Genomic DNA, 15589 nt, shown 5'->3' with positions numbered 1-15589 from the left:
GGAGGCAGCACAAACCCGGAAGCCCCTCTGAGGAAGACAAGCATTTGGAAGCTGCAGGGATGGCTGAGGCAGCTCAGGGCAGTGTCCTGCCCCAGACCATGCTGTGCTCTGCTTCTCCTCAGCCTCCCTCTCATCTCCGGCCTGTGAAGCAGCACTTAATTGCTCCCTCCTGAGACCAAAACCATTTGTACAAATAATACGTAGGGTGACCCAAAAAAGTATACACTTTGAATGATTACAAAATCGGTGTTCATTAAGAGAGTTCATTTTCAATATTTTAAAAAAGCTACAGAAATGAATAAATATTTGTTGTCAATGCCGTTCTGATCCAGGCACTGCTGATAACTTGAAGCAATGCAATTGCAAAACATCAAGAATTATTTCGTTCAGTATTTGTGCACCCTCAATTCGTCAACTGCTGCTAGATTTGTAAATTTTAACTTTTATGTATCCCTATAAAAAAATTAAGTAGATAAATTTTCTTTGTTCAAAGTTTAGTCTGGCCGAAACTGGTTTGGCTCAATGGATAGAACGTCAGTTTGGGGACTGAAGGGTCCTGGGTTCGATTTCGGTCAAGGGCATGTACCTTGGTTGGGGGCATATCCACAGTAGGGGGTGTGCAAGAGGCAGCTGATCAATGACTCTCTCCCATCGATGTTTCTAACTCTCTATCTCCCTTCCTCTCTGTACAAAATCAATAAAATAAATCTAAAAAAAAAAAAAAAAAAAAAAAAAGGTTAGTCTGGCTTCACCTATTATTTCAAATTAGTTAAACTTGAAAAAGAGTGAAAATTAAGTTATCAGCTATTAAAGTTTATATACATTTTTGGGAGTACCCTGTGTCCCCCAAAACTGTATACATACTTTGAATAATTATAAAGGCAGTATTTGTATTTCAACTGCGTTTTCAAACTTCCGGTAGCATTTTAGAACGAATTTTCTTTGTTCAAAGCTTAGTCTGGCTGGCTGAAAAGAAATATAAATTGAGCAACTGGCTGTTAAAACATGGCAGAGAATAGCCACAGTAGGTAGTTAATTTTTAACTAGACTGAATTTTAGATATTCTAAATGATGAGGACATGCTTAGAAGAATGGAGAGACAGACACTGACATGAGAGAGAAACATTGATCAGTACCCTGGCTGGGGATCGAACCCACAACCTTTTGGTGCATGGGACACTCAACCAACTGAGCCACTCCAGCGGGCTCCTTTCTGCATTATTTTGCTTAAGGATATCCGGCTTCATTCTCAATATAGTGTTTTCCTCTTTTCCTCCATTTAAAAAAAAAAAGAAAGATTAAAAATTGGTTATAACTTACCTGTCTTAATTCTTGGACTTCATCCTTCAATGCATAGACGGTATCAACAAGACTCCTAGAACAGAAAACAGAATGAACACCTGAACAAGGACACGGGATGAAGAGGACGGAGAGAAGCAGTTCAGGACATGCCAGACGAAATAAACGGCTGCTCTACCCGCCTCTCTAAACACCTAAATTCATACACTGCTTTCCACGGGCAGTCAGAGCGTAGTCAACGTGAACTCCCACCTACGAGGACATAAAGGAGTAGTTTCCGAAGCCATACCACAACCCTCCTGGAATTTTTCTGACTCCAATGTGCCGCCCTTCCCCACCCCACACCCCATAACCCACCCCCTCTCATGCCCCACTCCTCCACACACACACAACCCATGCCCCCACCCCTGTATACACACAACCCATGTTCCCACTCCTCCACACACACACCCTCTCATGCCCCATCCCTCCATACACACACCATGCCCCCACCCCTCCACACACACACAAGTCCCCACTCCAAACACACACCTTCCCATGCCCTCACCCCTACACACACACACACACACACACACACACACACACACTCCACAAACCACCCCTTCCACACACACCCACATGACTGCATTTTAATACTAGAATACATCTTACTTTTCTTCTATCACTGTCTGACCATTGCTTTTAGTTTCTTCAACTATAATTTTTTCTTCTTCTGGAAGCAAAACTTGTGGAGCAGATTCTTTACGTGAACCTATCATTAAAAAAAATACCCAAGGTGAATACCACAGCAAAGCTAAGAACAACTTCACTATATTAACACTATCTACATATTAAGATTAAATTCCAGGGACTGGGCATTATATTGCAATATGAATTACTTTGTAAGTAAAACAGCGAAGGGCAACTTTAGCAATTTTTTCCATCTCTTTCTACTAAACCTAATTTTTTTTTTCATGCCTAAAGCATTATAGAAAAAAAAAACAAAACAGCCTTTTTCTAATTTGTTAAGCTTCTGTTTCTAAATCTGGATTATAGATCTACTAAATCCAGAATTTTCCCGCAGGTAGTGCGTTAAAGATTCTGCCCACAGTACTCTGGGTATTTGGGAATAAATATCCAAGTCAACAAAACCTTTAGCTATATTATCCCAGGAATCTTAGGAAGACATGTCAGACTATATAGTACATATACCTTGAGTGTTTGAAATTAAAAAAAAAAAAAAAAACCAACAACACAAAAAAACTGGCAATTAAAACATTTAACTCTACAGTGACAGTTAAAAGATATTACAGCATATGGTTTAGGAGAAGTGAAATTTATTACTTGTTTCTTTTATGAAAACTAGTCTTCGTTCCCTAGAAGTAAAGGGTTCACAATGTCAGAGAGAAGTTTATGGCACTTAACGAGCTCCCGGCACAACTGCTTGCTCAGGACAGTGTGTCTCCAGTGTGTTTGCCACAAAATAGGTACTTTAGAAAATAACTGAGAAACTGAAATATTTACTTTAAAATGTGAGGGGGGGGGGGGGAAGAGAATCAAATCTTATTTAAGGATACAGGAAGAAAACAATATTTTCTTAAAATAGTATCAAAGGTTACATAACACTATAACATACATCATTTATATTTTTGAAAATTTATATCAGATGTAATTTGCGGAAGGATATAGTCTACCAGAGAAACAAACACCTGCAAGTGGTAATGACAAATATTTCTCCATTAAAAAATACCCTTGATGTTGACAGGTGCTAATTACACAGCGGGTGGTGTAACTTGCTTGATCTTGTTTTTCCTGGTTTGTCTTTAACTTGCCTTCCTAAAAGTGCACTGATTTATAAGAGGGCACTTATTGTACATCTCTGTATCATGGGAACATTCAGCCCAACACCAGTGTTTTCACAGTTTGGTTTTAAAGAACAATTTCCACCAGTATGGTAAGCTTTTACTGCTATGAATGGAACAAGATTAACAATTACTGTCAAAGCTCAATAGGAGGGCTCATAAAACATGATTCATGCTGAGAGAGTACCTCTGTCATTGCCACGGCAGCATGCCACTGGGGAGGGAACTCGGGGCCTTGGCCAAGCCTCCTGGCTGCAGTCTGTAAAGCCTTCCAGCCTGTCTCACAGACTAGGAAAGGTATCAACCACAAGCCCGCTAGGAAACCATAACGCCCAGAACAGAAGACTGAGGTGCTCACCTCCTCCTTTGTTATCTCAGGGGTAAGAAAATCACGCTCTATCTTATGTTACACAGCATAAGCTTCTATACATATCTTTTTTTACACCAATAAAGGGAAAGGCCTGAGAATAACTTCAATGCTATAATCAAATGCAGTACTTAGAATTTTGTCACAAGCCTTACTTAATAAGCTGGTATATAGAAGTATGTTTGTACACAGGTTCACCAAATCCCATTTCAAAGAGGCCCTTCTGCCAGTGTTTTTGTGTTCCCACCATGCTGCAAATCCAGCAGGCCTTGTCACTTGTCAGGCAGAGGGAGGCGTGGCTTTGCTCATACCCCTCCTTAGGCCACACACTACCCTTTCAGTGAGCTGCACATTTGCAGGATGACTTGCCATGCAAGTGGCATGTCTTCTAGGCCTTTCTGGGTTAATAGGGAAGGCTACTTGGGGAAATACTGCTTAAGAAGGAAACTGGTATGTGAAACAAAGTACTGAGAAATTGCAGGGATATAAGCCAGCTCAAAAATTCTTAAGGCTGAGGAAAATCCTGTGCTTCTAATACAAATGTAAATGTTACCCATGTTTTTATATCGAAGTTAATTCGTGTGCTATTTTCCTAGAAAAAGAGAAAAAGATTCAGAAAGATTCAGATATGTAGAAAACAAATTTAATTTGCGCTGTGAAGAGAAGCAAACTGATGACATAGGACAATTTAGAAGGCTCATAAATTTTCCAATGGGTATCTGCTTTGAGTCCAGACAGTTGTTGACTGTGTCAGTCAAATCAAAAAAGTTATTGGTTGTTTATCTGTCACATTCAGTTTGGTAATACAAACAGTCCTTCAAATGGATTTGAGACAAGAGGTTAAAAATGTTTTTACACAACAGCACTTGAAGGAATATTAAGTTCTGCACATAATTACTTTTACATCTTCTAGCTTCCTAGGCAACCTATTTACACTTTTTCCAGCATTAAAATGTTCAAATAACATCGAATCACAAGGGATATCCATTTTGTAAAGGGGTCAGACAGCAGTCGCTGTCCTGCAGAGCGGCTGGGACCATCTGCTCTTGCACTCACACCCCGTCGGTGTTAGTCCTCAGTAAACTCAGGCTGCTCACTTAACCACGGAACCCATTATTGGTAAAACAGAACAAAATTGATCACTTCTGCAGAGTTGTCCTGAGGATTAATTTAAAATTTACATTTTATAAATATCTCTTACCAGATGAAACCATAAAGACAAAAACTTTAAATTCCAACACATAACTAAATCAGAGAAATTAACACCTGTAAGATTTTTTTTTGTACAACAGTTGTACATGCATGACATGGTTCTGATTTTCAAATACACTTAAAGCACACAAGAATGCAACTATATATTATAAAAATGTTAAGTTTGAACCCTGATCAGTGTGGTTCAATTGGTTGGGTGTCCTCCTGTGCACCAAAAGGTTGCCAGTTCAAACCCCAGTCAGGGTGCATGCCCAGTTTGTGGGCCTGATCCATGGTTGGGGGCAGCCAAACTATTATGTTCTACTCTCACATTAATGTCTCTCTCTCTCTTTCTCTCTCTCTTCCTCCCTCTAAAAATATCTAAGAAAAAAAAAATGTTAAGTTTGAGAATGAAACATGCCAATGTAAAAAAAAAAAAAAATGTCATTTATAGATCTGATGGTGAGCCAGGAGGTTTGTTAATAAAGATTACTTGTTTCCTGAATAGAAATCCATGGGAGGTTAATATTTTCCATAGTTTCAATATAACATATTTTGCTAAAATAATTGAAAAAATGTTAGTATTTCAACAAAACAATAAAGGGATATTCTCCAGCAAGGTTTATAAGTAAGTTGACTATTTCTTTAAGAACAAAGATTTAGAAAGTAAACAGATTTAACAAGTTACCTCAAAGATGGCTGAGATATTTTCAGAGGTACTGCAGCATGCTTTGCCTGAACTACTTAGGTTGGAAAAACAATTTAATAGCAGAACCACCAAAAATGTACTATTGCTTTATTTAAAATTCTCGACAAGGTCTGAGACACAGATGAACAGGTTCATGATGGTTCCATCATACTCAAGATCTGTGTTTCCCAAAACCTGTGTTTTACAGGTGATAACAGGGGTTTCTATTATACAACACATCATCTTGGGAAATGTTGAATGCTACAGCCACTTCTTAGAGATTCACAGGGCACACATAGCATTTTTACAGTTTTCAGAAGGTTTGCAGTAAAAATACCTGTTGAAGTTTAATTCAGCATTTCCTAAATTCGTCTGCGTGCTGAACACATTTTCTTCAGCGTCAATCTTTCCGGGTAACCATCTGAAGAATGTTCGACTAGCCTAAAATCCTGTCTATAGATACATATACACAAATGCTGGTTGGTTTTGTAGTTGTTCAATATGGGGGTGAACATAAAGAAACAATAATGTATACTTAGCACCAATCAGCATTTACCAAATTTGAGGACTCCAAACAGTTCTGCACATGCTTGGGATCCAGCCGCCAATGGCGGCAAACAGGCAATGACAGTTCCACACAGCCACCAGCAGGGGTCACTCTGCACCACCAAAGCTGGAGAGACAGCAGACACTGGAGCCCCTGGGGGCAACTCAGAGGTGTGATCCAGAAGCTGAAGACACACTTAGAACACTGCTTCCAAAAACATTCAGAGAACCCCAAATGGGCCTTCATTTGAGAAACACCGATTGAGCGAACAATTCCATTTTATAAACAGATGATTTGCCCAGGCAGCAAGATTAAGACTCAAGCCCCAGGGCGGAATCATCTTGGTTGTTAGACCACTATTTTGGTGCCTGATCTGACTTGTTAGTACACCATTTCAGTGCCTCATCTGACAACACAAATCTAGGGCATGAGCATGGTATGTGTGTGTGTACACATAAGGGAGTCGGCTTCCAACAAAAGCCAAGAAACAATTAAAAAAAAAAAATCTGCCTAGCTAGCTAGCGGTCTTAGTATGTTTGTAGCAAAACTCACTTCTTAAATTCTTATTTCTAATATCTGCATTTACTTATAATCAAAAGTGAAATAATTTCCAGAATGAAGCAAATATTACACTTTAGCCCGGGAAGTTCGGCACAGTGGTTGAGCATCAACCTATGAACCAGGTCACCTTTGATTCCAGGTCGGGGCATATACCTGGGCCGTGAGTTCCATCCCGAGTAGGGGGTGTTCAGGAGGCACCAATCAATAATTCTCATCATTTATGTTTCTACCTCTCCCCCTTCCTCTCTAAAATCAATAAAACGATATTTTTAAAAATTACATTTAAAAAAATCTACTTAATAAAATTTCTCCCAATGCCACTTTGTTATTTATGGCTATAAGACTCTTAATTTATTTTTCTTAGGAAAAGAAATGTAAGGGTTCTCTTTAAAGAATTATTTGCATTTATTCATTGTTTGCCCCTTGGCTTAGCCCCACACTGGCATAGGGACTAGTTTTCCTTTCATTTTGCTTTTCCTAGTAAACTGGGCATGTACTTTAAAAAATAAAAACTGACTTTAGTGTAAATAAAAAAGCATTACAGTTGCGCTTTTTTTTTCTATTTATGTACACACACACACACACACACACCCTTATCCCTCCCCCCCCCAAAAAAAAACACAAAAATGAGATGCTCAGTTCTGAAGACAAACCTCTGAGATTTAAAAATTAAAGAAAAATAGATGAAATAAAAATGTACAAGGGTACTCCTGTATTGTTTAGAACATATTTAACCTAAGAAAGCATCTCCATTAAGGCAGAAAGAAAGTGTTCTATTGCCTAGCCTTTCTTTAGAAGACAACGTTCATGAGGACAGCCAAATCATATTAGACTGAAAACTATGCTACACCCCCTCCCCCATGTAACAAATATTAAAAGCCACAGGCTAGCAAATGCAAAATTTATTTCAACTGTACATAACAGATGTCTTTTTTTTTTTTTTATAAAACAAACACTTCATTGCCATATGCAACCACAAACAATAACATGATACTGTACAATACAATGCAACATTCAGGTATACATCCAACTGAGTCTTTAAAGGGCAGTCACCCACTAAAAATGGCTTTCCCATTCACAGATAAAAAGCACAATATATAAATTTTTTCCAGGTCTTATACCACTATATACACATTACTGTGTTTGGCAATTTTATGCAAAACACAATTAATATAAGTTATGTACTTGTGGCAAGTGTTAATTCAATGGGAACACCATTTAGGCCATTTGCAAAAGGGCCTGGTAATGGCTTAACCCTACTTTCTGGTCCAGATTCTTCACTCTTCCATTATAACACTAACTGTACACATAGATATCACAGAACTGTGTAAGCATATAATACTGTTTCAGCATGACTGAAGGTCCACTGAAGTAGAAATGTGGCCCTTTGGACGCCTCTCACCACTGCCACACAAGAACTGTGTTCAGGCCTGTGGCACTACTACTTCCAAACGGGTCACAAGAGCTAATGGTGCCAGACATTCAAAACAAATCCAAACAAACAAAAAGCCAAGTTGTTATCGTGCAGTGATCTTAGCATCAACAAAAAATCGTCGTCAAAATGGTTTTACCTGGTACAAACAAGAATGGGAACATGTCAAAACTTTGGTGTAAAGAAAATGAAACTCATTTAGACAACCCAAACGATACTTGGTGTTACAGAAAAATCTAAGTGCAGCAACTGTACTTCAATTGTTGTGGTATATACAGCATATGACCCAGGCAACCCAAGTTTACTAAGGCATGGCAAAGGCATCGAGGCCAATGCACCAATTAGTCTCAAAGCAAACAAAAAGATGTTCTATTCGTATCAGAAAAGGTGAGTACTCTACGTAATATAAAACAAAATTGCTTCTAAATTTCTTGCATGATACTGAGTAAGCATATGAACTGTGTAAGTTATAGCTTTCCAAAAATTCCATTTGCTATTTGGCTGACTAAATATTAAACTCCATCTCTACTATGGGTTAATATTGAGCTCTAATTTTTTAAACTATTGCTCCTCAACTTTATTTATATTAGTTGATATAAAAATATGAAATCTCCAGATGTCATAAGCTTGAAAACAGACAGATGCTTAGAATTATTGGTTTTCCCAATGACCCCATTGCATGCAGTGCTGAAGCTGTCTGGTTTTCTAAGCAATAAGCTACTGCCGGGAGTTCACTAGCACCTCTGGGCTTGTGAGCAACAGGACCCAGCTCCCAGGAAACAATGATATAGTGTATCAGAGTTGTCTCTGTGCAAACGAGATCAGAACACTGAATAACATGGGTTTGGCGAAGGAAGTATGGTGAGGGAAGAGAGAATTCACAGCCACCTGGAATTACAGCCACCCTGAAGAAAGGAAAAAATGTTATTCCCCATTTATTATGGCATCTTGTTTTCTGAAGCTGGTTTCAATGAATACTTAAAACACAACCTTAAGGTTCCATTTTAACACCAGATATAGCATGCATGGGAGAAAACACAGTTCCTTCCCTCTAGCAATGACCGGAGGTGGATTTGGATGCTACAACTGAATGTAACATGTCACATTCAGTTCTTTTTGAAGCAGAAATTAGTCTTGAGTGATGCCAATGAAATCTCCTTACAACAAACCCCAGGAAAGTGGGGGAGTGCACCCCAATCTGAGCTTTCCTAATAAGTGAGTTACATGGCAACTCAGTAAGTCTTCAATAGACTCAGATACCCCATTACAATCAAGAATGAGGGTTACATAGGATAGGGTTGCTGTAAATGGAGTTTCACTGCAGCCAGTTGCTGAAAACAAGCAATGTGTCCATCACAGGCAGTATAAGTATGAATGTCAGGGTGAAGCCAGGCTGTGACTGAAGCCAAAGCACTCGCCTTTTTAAGTACACCAAATGCCTCTCTCTGAAAGCAATCTAATCTATACTTTCAGAGGCTCACTGCTTCCGAGTTTGGACTTTAAACCTTCGGTAGAGTGGCACAGGCTTGCTAAGTGCCATTTAAGAGAAATTATTCCAATTAAGGAAAGTTTGGTGTCATGACAGTGTCTGAATTCTGACAATAATTTGGACTTTGCAGAGGGAAACTCTCATACCATGGGCAAATGGGGGCACAGAGAAGAGCACACGTGGCACACGGACAAGCACAGAACTATAGGGTGCAGACAAGCTTTTCTGTGCTGCCAAGGCCCCAAGCCCACACCAACACGTGGTTCTTCATGGTCGCCAAGTGCCCCCAGGAGTCCTCAGAACACACAGTCTGAACGAACTCTCAGTACTTTTGTGCATGCTTTTTTCTTCTCTCTCCACAACTACTTGATCAGGGTGTCCATTATACATAAAAAATTTAGAATCCTGTATATAAGGCCAGAGTCTCCTCCGTGTTACTGGCACTTGGATCACAAACCTGTATGGTTTCAGTATAAAATATAAAAGTGTTCATATAGCTGTATCCAAAAAGAAATGAGACAATTGCTTTACTGAGAATAAAAAAACCAAACCATTTTGGGCTATAAAACCACTACTACCCACTAAGAAAAGAACCCTTAGGTATAGGCTGTGTGAATTCACCATCTCCTTCAACAGTAAGTAAATAACTTCAAATGGATTCTCGAATTGGCAATTACGCCTCCACAAAATACAATGGGAATATCAGAAACGCTCTCAAAAGTTGTTAAAATATCACATAAAAGAGACAAGGAACAGCAAGAAAACATCTAAGAAAAGCAGGCTGCGATACAACAAGCATTTGTTAAGAAAGCTCAGAAGTGCATTAGTTCTGGTGAGAGATATATGAGCAACAGCTCTTACGAGATGTAGAACCCATTCTGTAACTATGGGCTGTCCATATACTGTCATAGTCAGAGTCTTCCGAGAGGTCTGAAGGCTCCAAACGAGAAAGGCTACTGCGACGACCCAAGGAGTCTAGACTTGATTGGTCATCATCAGCCAAGACGTGATTATGCATCAGGTCAGTGCCTTGCCATGCTAAGACGGGAGTGGGATGGAGTGACAGGTGTGACAGGCAAAGGTGAGATGAAAAGGAGAACGGACAGGAAGAGCCACAACCAAAAACATGAAAATAAAAGCAAAAGGTGATGGGAAAAGAAGGAAAAGAGAAAATACTGTTAAAAAATGGCAACAATGTTCACTTCTCCTTATTTATGGCTGGGTTTTAATAACAAAGTTAGCACAACCCTTAGAATAAAACCAGAACAATTATTATTTAAATAAACCTAAAGCACAGTATCATTTCCAAATTGTTCCTTTCTAAAAATATTGCTATTAAGTCCTCAGTTAAATCTTTTTCAAATTAAGCCCAGTAACAAATGAATCCATAGACATTTTATAAGTAACCAATGCTACTCCACGTTCTATTGACAAATAACCTCATTTAGTACATTATTTGTAAAAGGAACCATTTGTGTGGTTAATTAAAAATTGTTTCCTATCCATTAAGTGGATATTGAATGCAAAATAGTTTCGAAGGATTTTTGACTTACTTCTTCAGCTATCTCTTTGTCAGACTATAAATCATCAGAAGTCATCTTAATGATGGAGGTCTAAAACTTACCTTATGAACTATAACCACTGTAAAAATTTGAGAATGGAGAAAGGAATTAAATAGAGTCCACTTCCCACTCATTGCCCCTTCCCCATCACCCTGCATCTCCTCTCCTTAGAGCGCTCAGCCAGTGGATATGGATGAAGTGGGAAGCCATGTAGGTTCAAATGTTATCTACCTTGATGCAGACCCTTTTACTGGCAGGAAGAGTGATATGAACTGGTAGTGCCACTATGTTAAAAGGACAAACAGAAGGAAGTGGGAGCAAAAGGGGAGAACAGAAATAAGCCCATGAGTGGTTGGCACCTGTGAGCAACGACACTGGGCAGGCAGCTTTGCATGAGACAAGCAGGCTGGAATGGATCAGGGACAAAAGGTGCTGGAAGGAAACACTCAGTGGGAACCAGCGTGCCCCTCTGTAATGGGGAATGGCACAGACAGCAATCACTGGTCCCATCCTGTTCCTGCTTCTGACCAAAATAATTCTATTCCAAATCCATAGCATCCAGCAATATTCTAGTTTGGCTTTCTTCAACTAAATACCTATAGTCTATGAAGGTCATTATCTCTTTGAGATAGAAATCAATACCAAAGATGTTTGGTTTATAAATGGCATCTATCTAAATGTATACCAAACTGAGCTGAATTTTAGATAAGATATATTATCTTGTCTTCACTAAACATTCAATACGAAAAGGGCTGTTTTCAACTCTGATCCCATTTCCAAATGTGTTAAGGATATCACCTTTCTAGTGCAAAGCAGGGTCAATTTCTCCTATCTAACCTGTTCTTAAGAATGTTTGGGTAAGGCCATACGTGACTGTGTATATGAGCTGGCTCACAATATCCATTAAATATAAAAATCAATATATTCTCCAATGCTTTTCTTTCGCAGGAGAAAAGGAAACACATAATAAAAGCAACGAGATAAAGAATGATCTGCACAAACAATGAGCCATGCCTTTGAGGCAGCCAGAAGCAGCAAGGCCTCAGGCACATCACAGGCACTCACTGTCTCTTGGATGAAGAAATGCAGCGCCCACAAAAAACACATAAAGCTCCTCTTACCTAGTCTAGTCACCTGAGGCTATCAGGTTAAAATTTTATTTTAAATAACTGAAGTTGAGATGAGTAATTCTTTAACAACTCAAATTCAAAACCAAAAAATTATGACCACATTTTATATCCTATTACTTATAACACAATCTCATCAAATATATGAAACTTATGTAATATCTTAAATGACAATAATCTGGATTTACAAATGATTGCCTGATTTTATGCATATGCACTCAACATTCAGACTTTTCCACTTCTATTCCTTCTCTACTGGCTAGTCACTACAAAAGAAGTCTTAATGTCACAGGTGGGATATGTAATGTACTGACCACAAGGAAGTTTCTAGATGATCTGCAGATGCCACGTGGGGTTTAACCCTATTAGCCCTATCTTCATCTTTAACAAAAGCTAAGGCAGTTGAAATTCTCTTTCCCACTGTCCCCCCATGTTTAGTTTAAAAATAGGACAGGACACTGATTCTAATCATCATACTAGAGGTAGTGAAAATGAAGGAGAGATAAGTGATTTGAAAAGAGAACCAAAAATAGAAAATTGAATAGAAAATAGTTTTTATGCCAAAAATAATATATAAACCATCGAGTTCTTAAAAAATAAAAGCCCTAAGAAACAACAGTACAGGATACCCTGTGATGCTTGTGGCCCTAGCACCAAAAGAGGATAAACTTGTCCCTTTTCTTCTGAACAAATCAGAAACTTTACTCCACCTACCCCACCCTTCATTGTATTGCACTTCACCCTCAAATGCTGGGGAAGTTAAAAAAAAAAAAGGCCCCCTTTTATTGTTCTCACAATAGATTAAGATTTTCATTTAAGACACTATGCATAAGATGCAGGCAAATTCAGTGGCACTGAAATCTAATGAATTGATTGGTGTCTACTTTCAAAACTTTTTAAATACAATCATTTTAGAAAAAGGAAGTGGACTAAAGGAAGCCTTGTTCTAGATTTATATTTTTAACAATTGTAAAAAGCTAATAATAAAATCCCAATACCACACCAATAGTTTAAATAGGTTAAATAACTGAACTGAATAAATCTTCTGCTGATATATAAATACATCTTCTCTAAGCTTCATAAATTCTGGCAGCATCTTATACTTAAAGGCTTTCCAGTAGAACTTTCTCTAGAAATCAGTTATTTACTGACAGCTCAGACCCTTTCAATGATGGAGGGATGTCAGGATCAAGCTATTCTATTCCTGACTAGACCACAGAAGCAGCACTCACTAAGGACCCTTCACGCAGCACACGAAGGAGCTGTGCACAGGACCCCACAGCCCGGTTTCCTTCCCACTGTGATTTACAAAAAACCCGAACCACCACAATTTCCAGTACATTACTGTAAAACTTACTTGAGTTAAGTGTTTGCCGTGTTTTGGCGCTTGTGCAGTAAGCTTCAATGACTTTCAGAATCTGTGCGTCTTCTTCCAAAGCAGCTGTGCCTGTTAAGACATAACAACATGGCACAATCGAACTAAAAATGACAAGTACAACAGGTCACATCTAAAAATAACTACTAGAATGAAGTAGAGAAATGTGAACTCATCAACTCAACCAAAATGATGACAATCAAGATAACCTCTCCTTTTCTTTTCTTTTTTTTTTTTTTTTTTTTTTTTTTTTTTTTTTTTTTTTTATATATTTTATTGATTTTGTACAGAGAGGAAGGGATAGAGATAGAGAGTTAGAAACATCGATGAGGGAGAGTCATCGATCAGTTGCCTCTTGCACACCCCCTACTGGGGATATGCCCGCAACCAAGGTACATGTCCTTGACTGGAATCGAACCCGGGTCCCTTCAGTCCCCAAGCCGACGCTCTATCCATTGAGCTAAACCGGTCCCGGCCTCTCCTTTTATTTTCTTGTCAGATAACTGTTTTCCAATATTTACAAAATTACATTGAATAGAATTTTTAATTATTTAAAAGTATTTCTTGTCTGCAGCATACTGACAAAAGATTAATATATCCTCCTTACATGTTATCTTACTAATCCAGAAGAAATATTCCATATCCTGAAATTGAAAAAAAGGCAAGAACTAGAAACAAGCATTTCACACACAAAAAATATGGTGAGTAACAAAAAAATAGTCAATCTCACTAAGAAGTGAGAATTAAAACAAAGAATCAGGTTTTTCACATACCAAACTGATAACAAGTGAAAAAGCTGACAGTTCTCAATGTTGATATGGATAGCGGAGAGAAAAATCTTCCCTCCATCCACAACTGGTAGGAATGAAGACAGGCGATATGACCACATTTATCAGAGGCTTTACAAAGAACATTTCCAATGATCCACAAATTCCCACTAGAGATTTCATCTAAGAAATTTATAAGGCACAATCTAAAGCTTGAAGGTATCATTCCAGAGCTCTTCCTTAAGCTATGGATTATTCCAGACACTGGCTTCACTCTCAGAGAACAGAATCTTCCAGACTAACAGCACCTAATGGTACTAGTCCCAGCACAGAGCCTCCCATCCAGCCTCACCTCACACTTCATATGAACCTAGGATTAAATTGTTTCTCTGGTTTGTTTTCCTAGATTTTCTAACATAATATTTGGGTATTTTAAAATATACATATTTTTATTGATTTCAGAGAGAAAGGTAGAGGGAGAGATAGAAACATCAATAATGAAAGAGAAACATTGACCTGTTGCCTCCTGCACGTCCCACATTAGGGATCAAAAGCCTGCAACCTGGGTATATCAAAGCCTGACTGCAATTGAACCGTGACCTTCTGGTCCATAGGTTGATGCTCTACCATTGAGCCATGCTGGCCAGGCTGGATAAATTTTTTAAAAAGCTCACCTACTATATTAAAAATGTAAGAAGAATGGAAATGAAATAAGTTGCACAATAAACCTTCAATATCATTTTATGATAATAATACAGATATATATATATACACACACACACAAAACAAGCCAAATAGTCCCTTACTGAAAAATAAAATCCATATGAAGAGTTTAAGAACAACTGACAAGCTGACTTAAGTTTCACTAATTGGGACCAATCAACTAACAGATTTCTCATAATAAGATCCATAACAAGCTTCTCTCTTAGGAGTAAGAAAGATAACATTTAACTGTTTAATTTCAGGAGGTGTTGCAAGGTAACTTCCAGGGACAGGCCATTCCCTCCGTGCAGCTAATGTAACTGGATTATTTTCAGACATGGGCAAGTACAGTGGTTTCATCCTCAGTGCCACGAAAGCATCATGAAGCCAGAAAGGGCCTGGCTTCCCTGAGAAGGCTGAAGAAGGTAAACATTTTCTATGTGGCACAGACTAATAACTAGAAAATCTCCTCTGATTCTGAATGTAACAAAGGTCAAAGTAACTTACAGAATTATGATGTGACTTTAAAGGAGTCAGGTTTACTTAGTACTTGCTGTGCACAGGCACTAGTTACCCAGTGGTCGACACAGATAAAGTTTCTCCTTTAGCCATAGAAAAACCCTTGGTTTTCTTACTACCTC

At 38.5% G+C, this 15589-nt stretch overlaps 1 protein-coding gene across 17 annotated transcripts in view; it reads right to left on the bottom strand.

Moving 5' to 3' along the window:
• ARHGEF7 (Rho guanine nucleotide exchange factor 7) overlaps positions 1-15589 on the bottom strand; it is a 134289-nt gene that overhangs the window by 3045 nt on the left and 115655 nt on the right. For 8 of the 17 annotated variants that reach the window (XM_036459266.2, XM_036459269.2, XM_036459272.2 and 5 more), the window contains 4 exons: positions 13462-13551; positions 10277-10453; positions 1951-2050; positions 1321-1375 (listed from right to left, as the gene is read on the bottom strand). In XM_036459266.2, the coding sequence (XP_036315159.1) occupies positions 1321-1375; positions 1951-2050; positions 10277-10453; positions 13462-13551 (422 nt within the window). Of the gene's footprint in view, positions 1-1320; positions 1376-1950; positions 2051-5942; positions 8832-10276; positions 10454-10483; positions 11057-13461; positions 13552-15589 lie in introns of those variants that run through there. The other 9 variants (XM_036459270.2, XM_036459275.2, XM_036459281.2 and 6 more) reach the window with 5 other exon arrangements.

The sequence above is a fragment of the Pipistrellus kuhlii genome, unplaced genomic scaffold, assembly GCF_014108245.1.
Source record: "Pipistrellus kuhlii isolate mPipKuh1 unplaced genomic scaffold, mPipKuh1.p scaffold_m20_p_3, whole genome shotgun sequence".
NCBI lineage: Eukaryota > Metazoa > Chordata > Mammalia > Chiroptera > Vespertilionidae > Pipistrellus > Pipistrellus kuhlii.
This window is presented reverse-complemented; position numbering and strand designations above follow the sequence as displayed.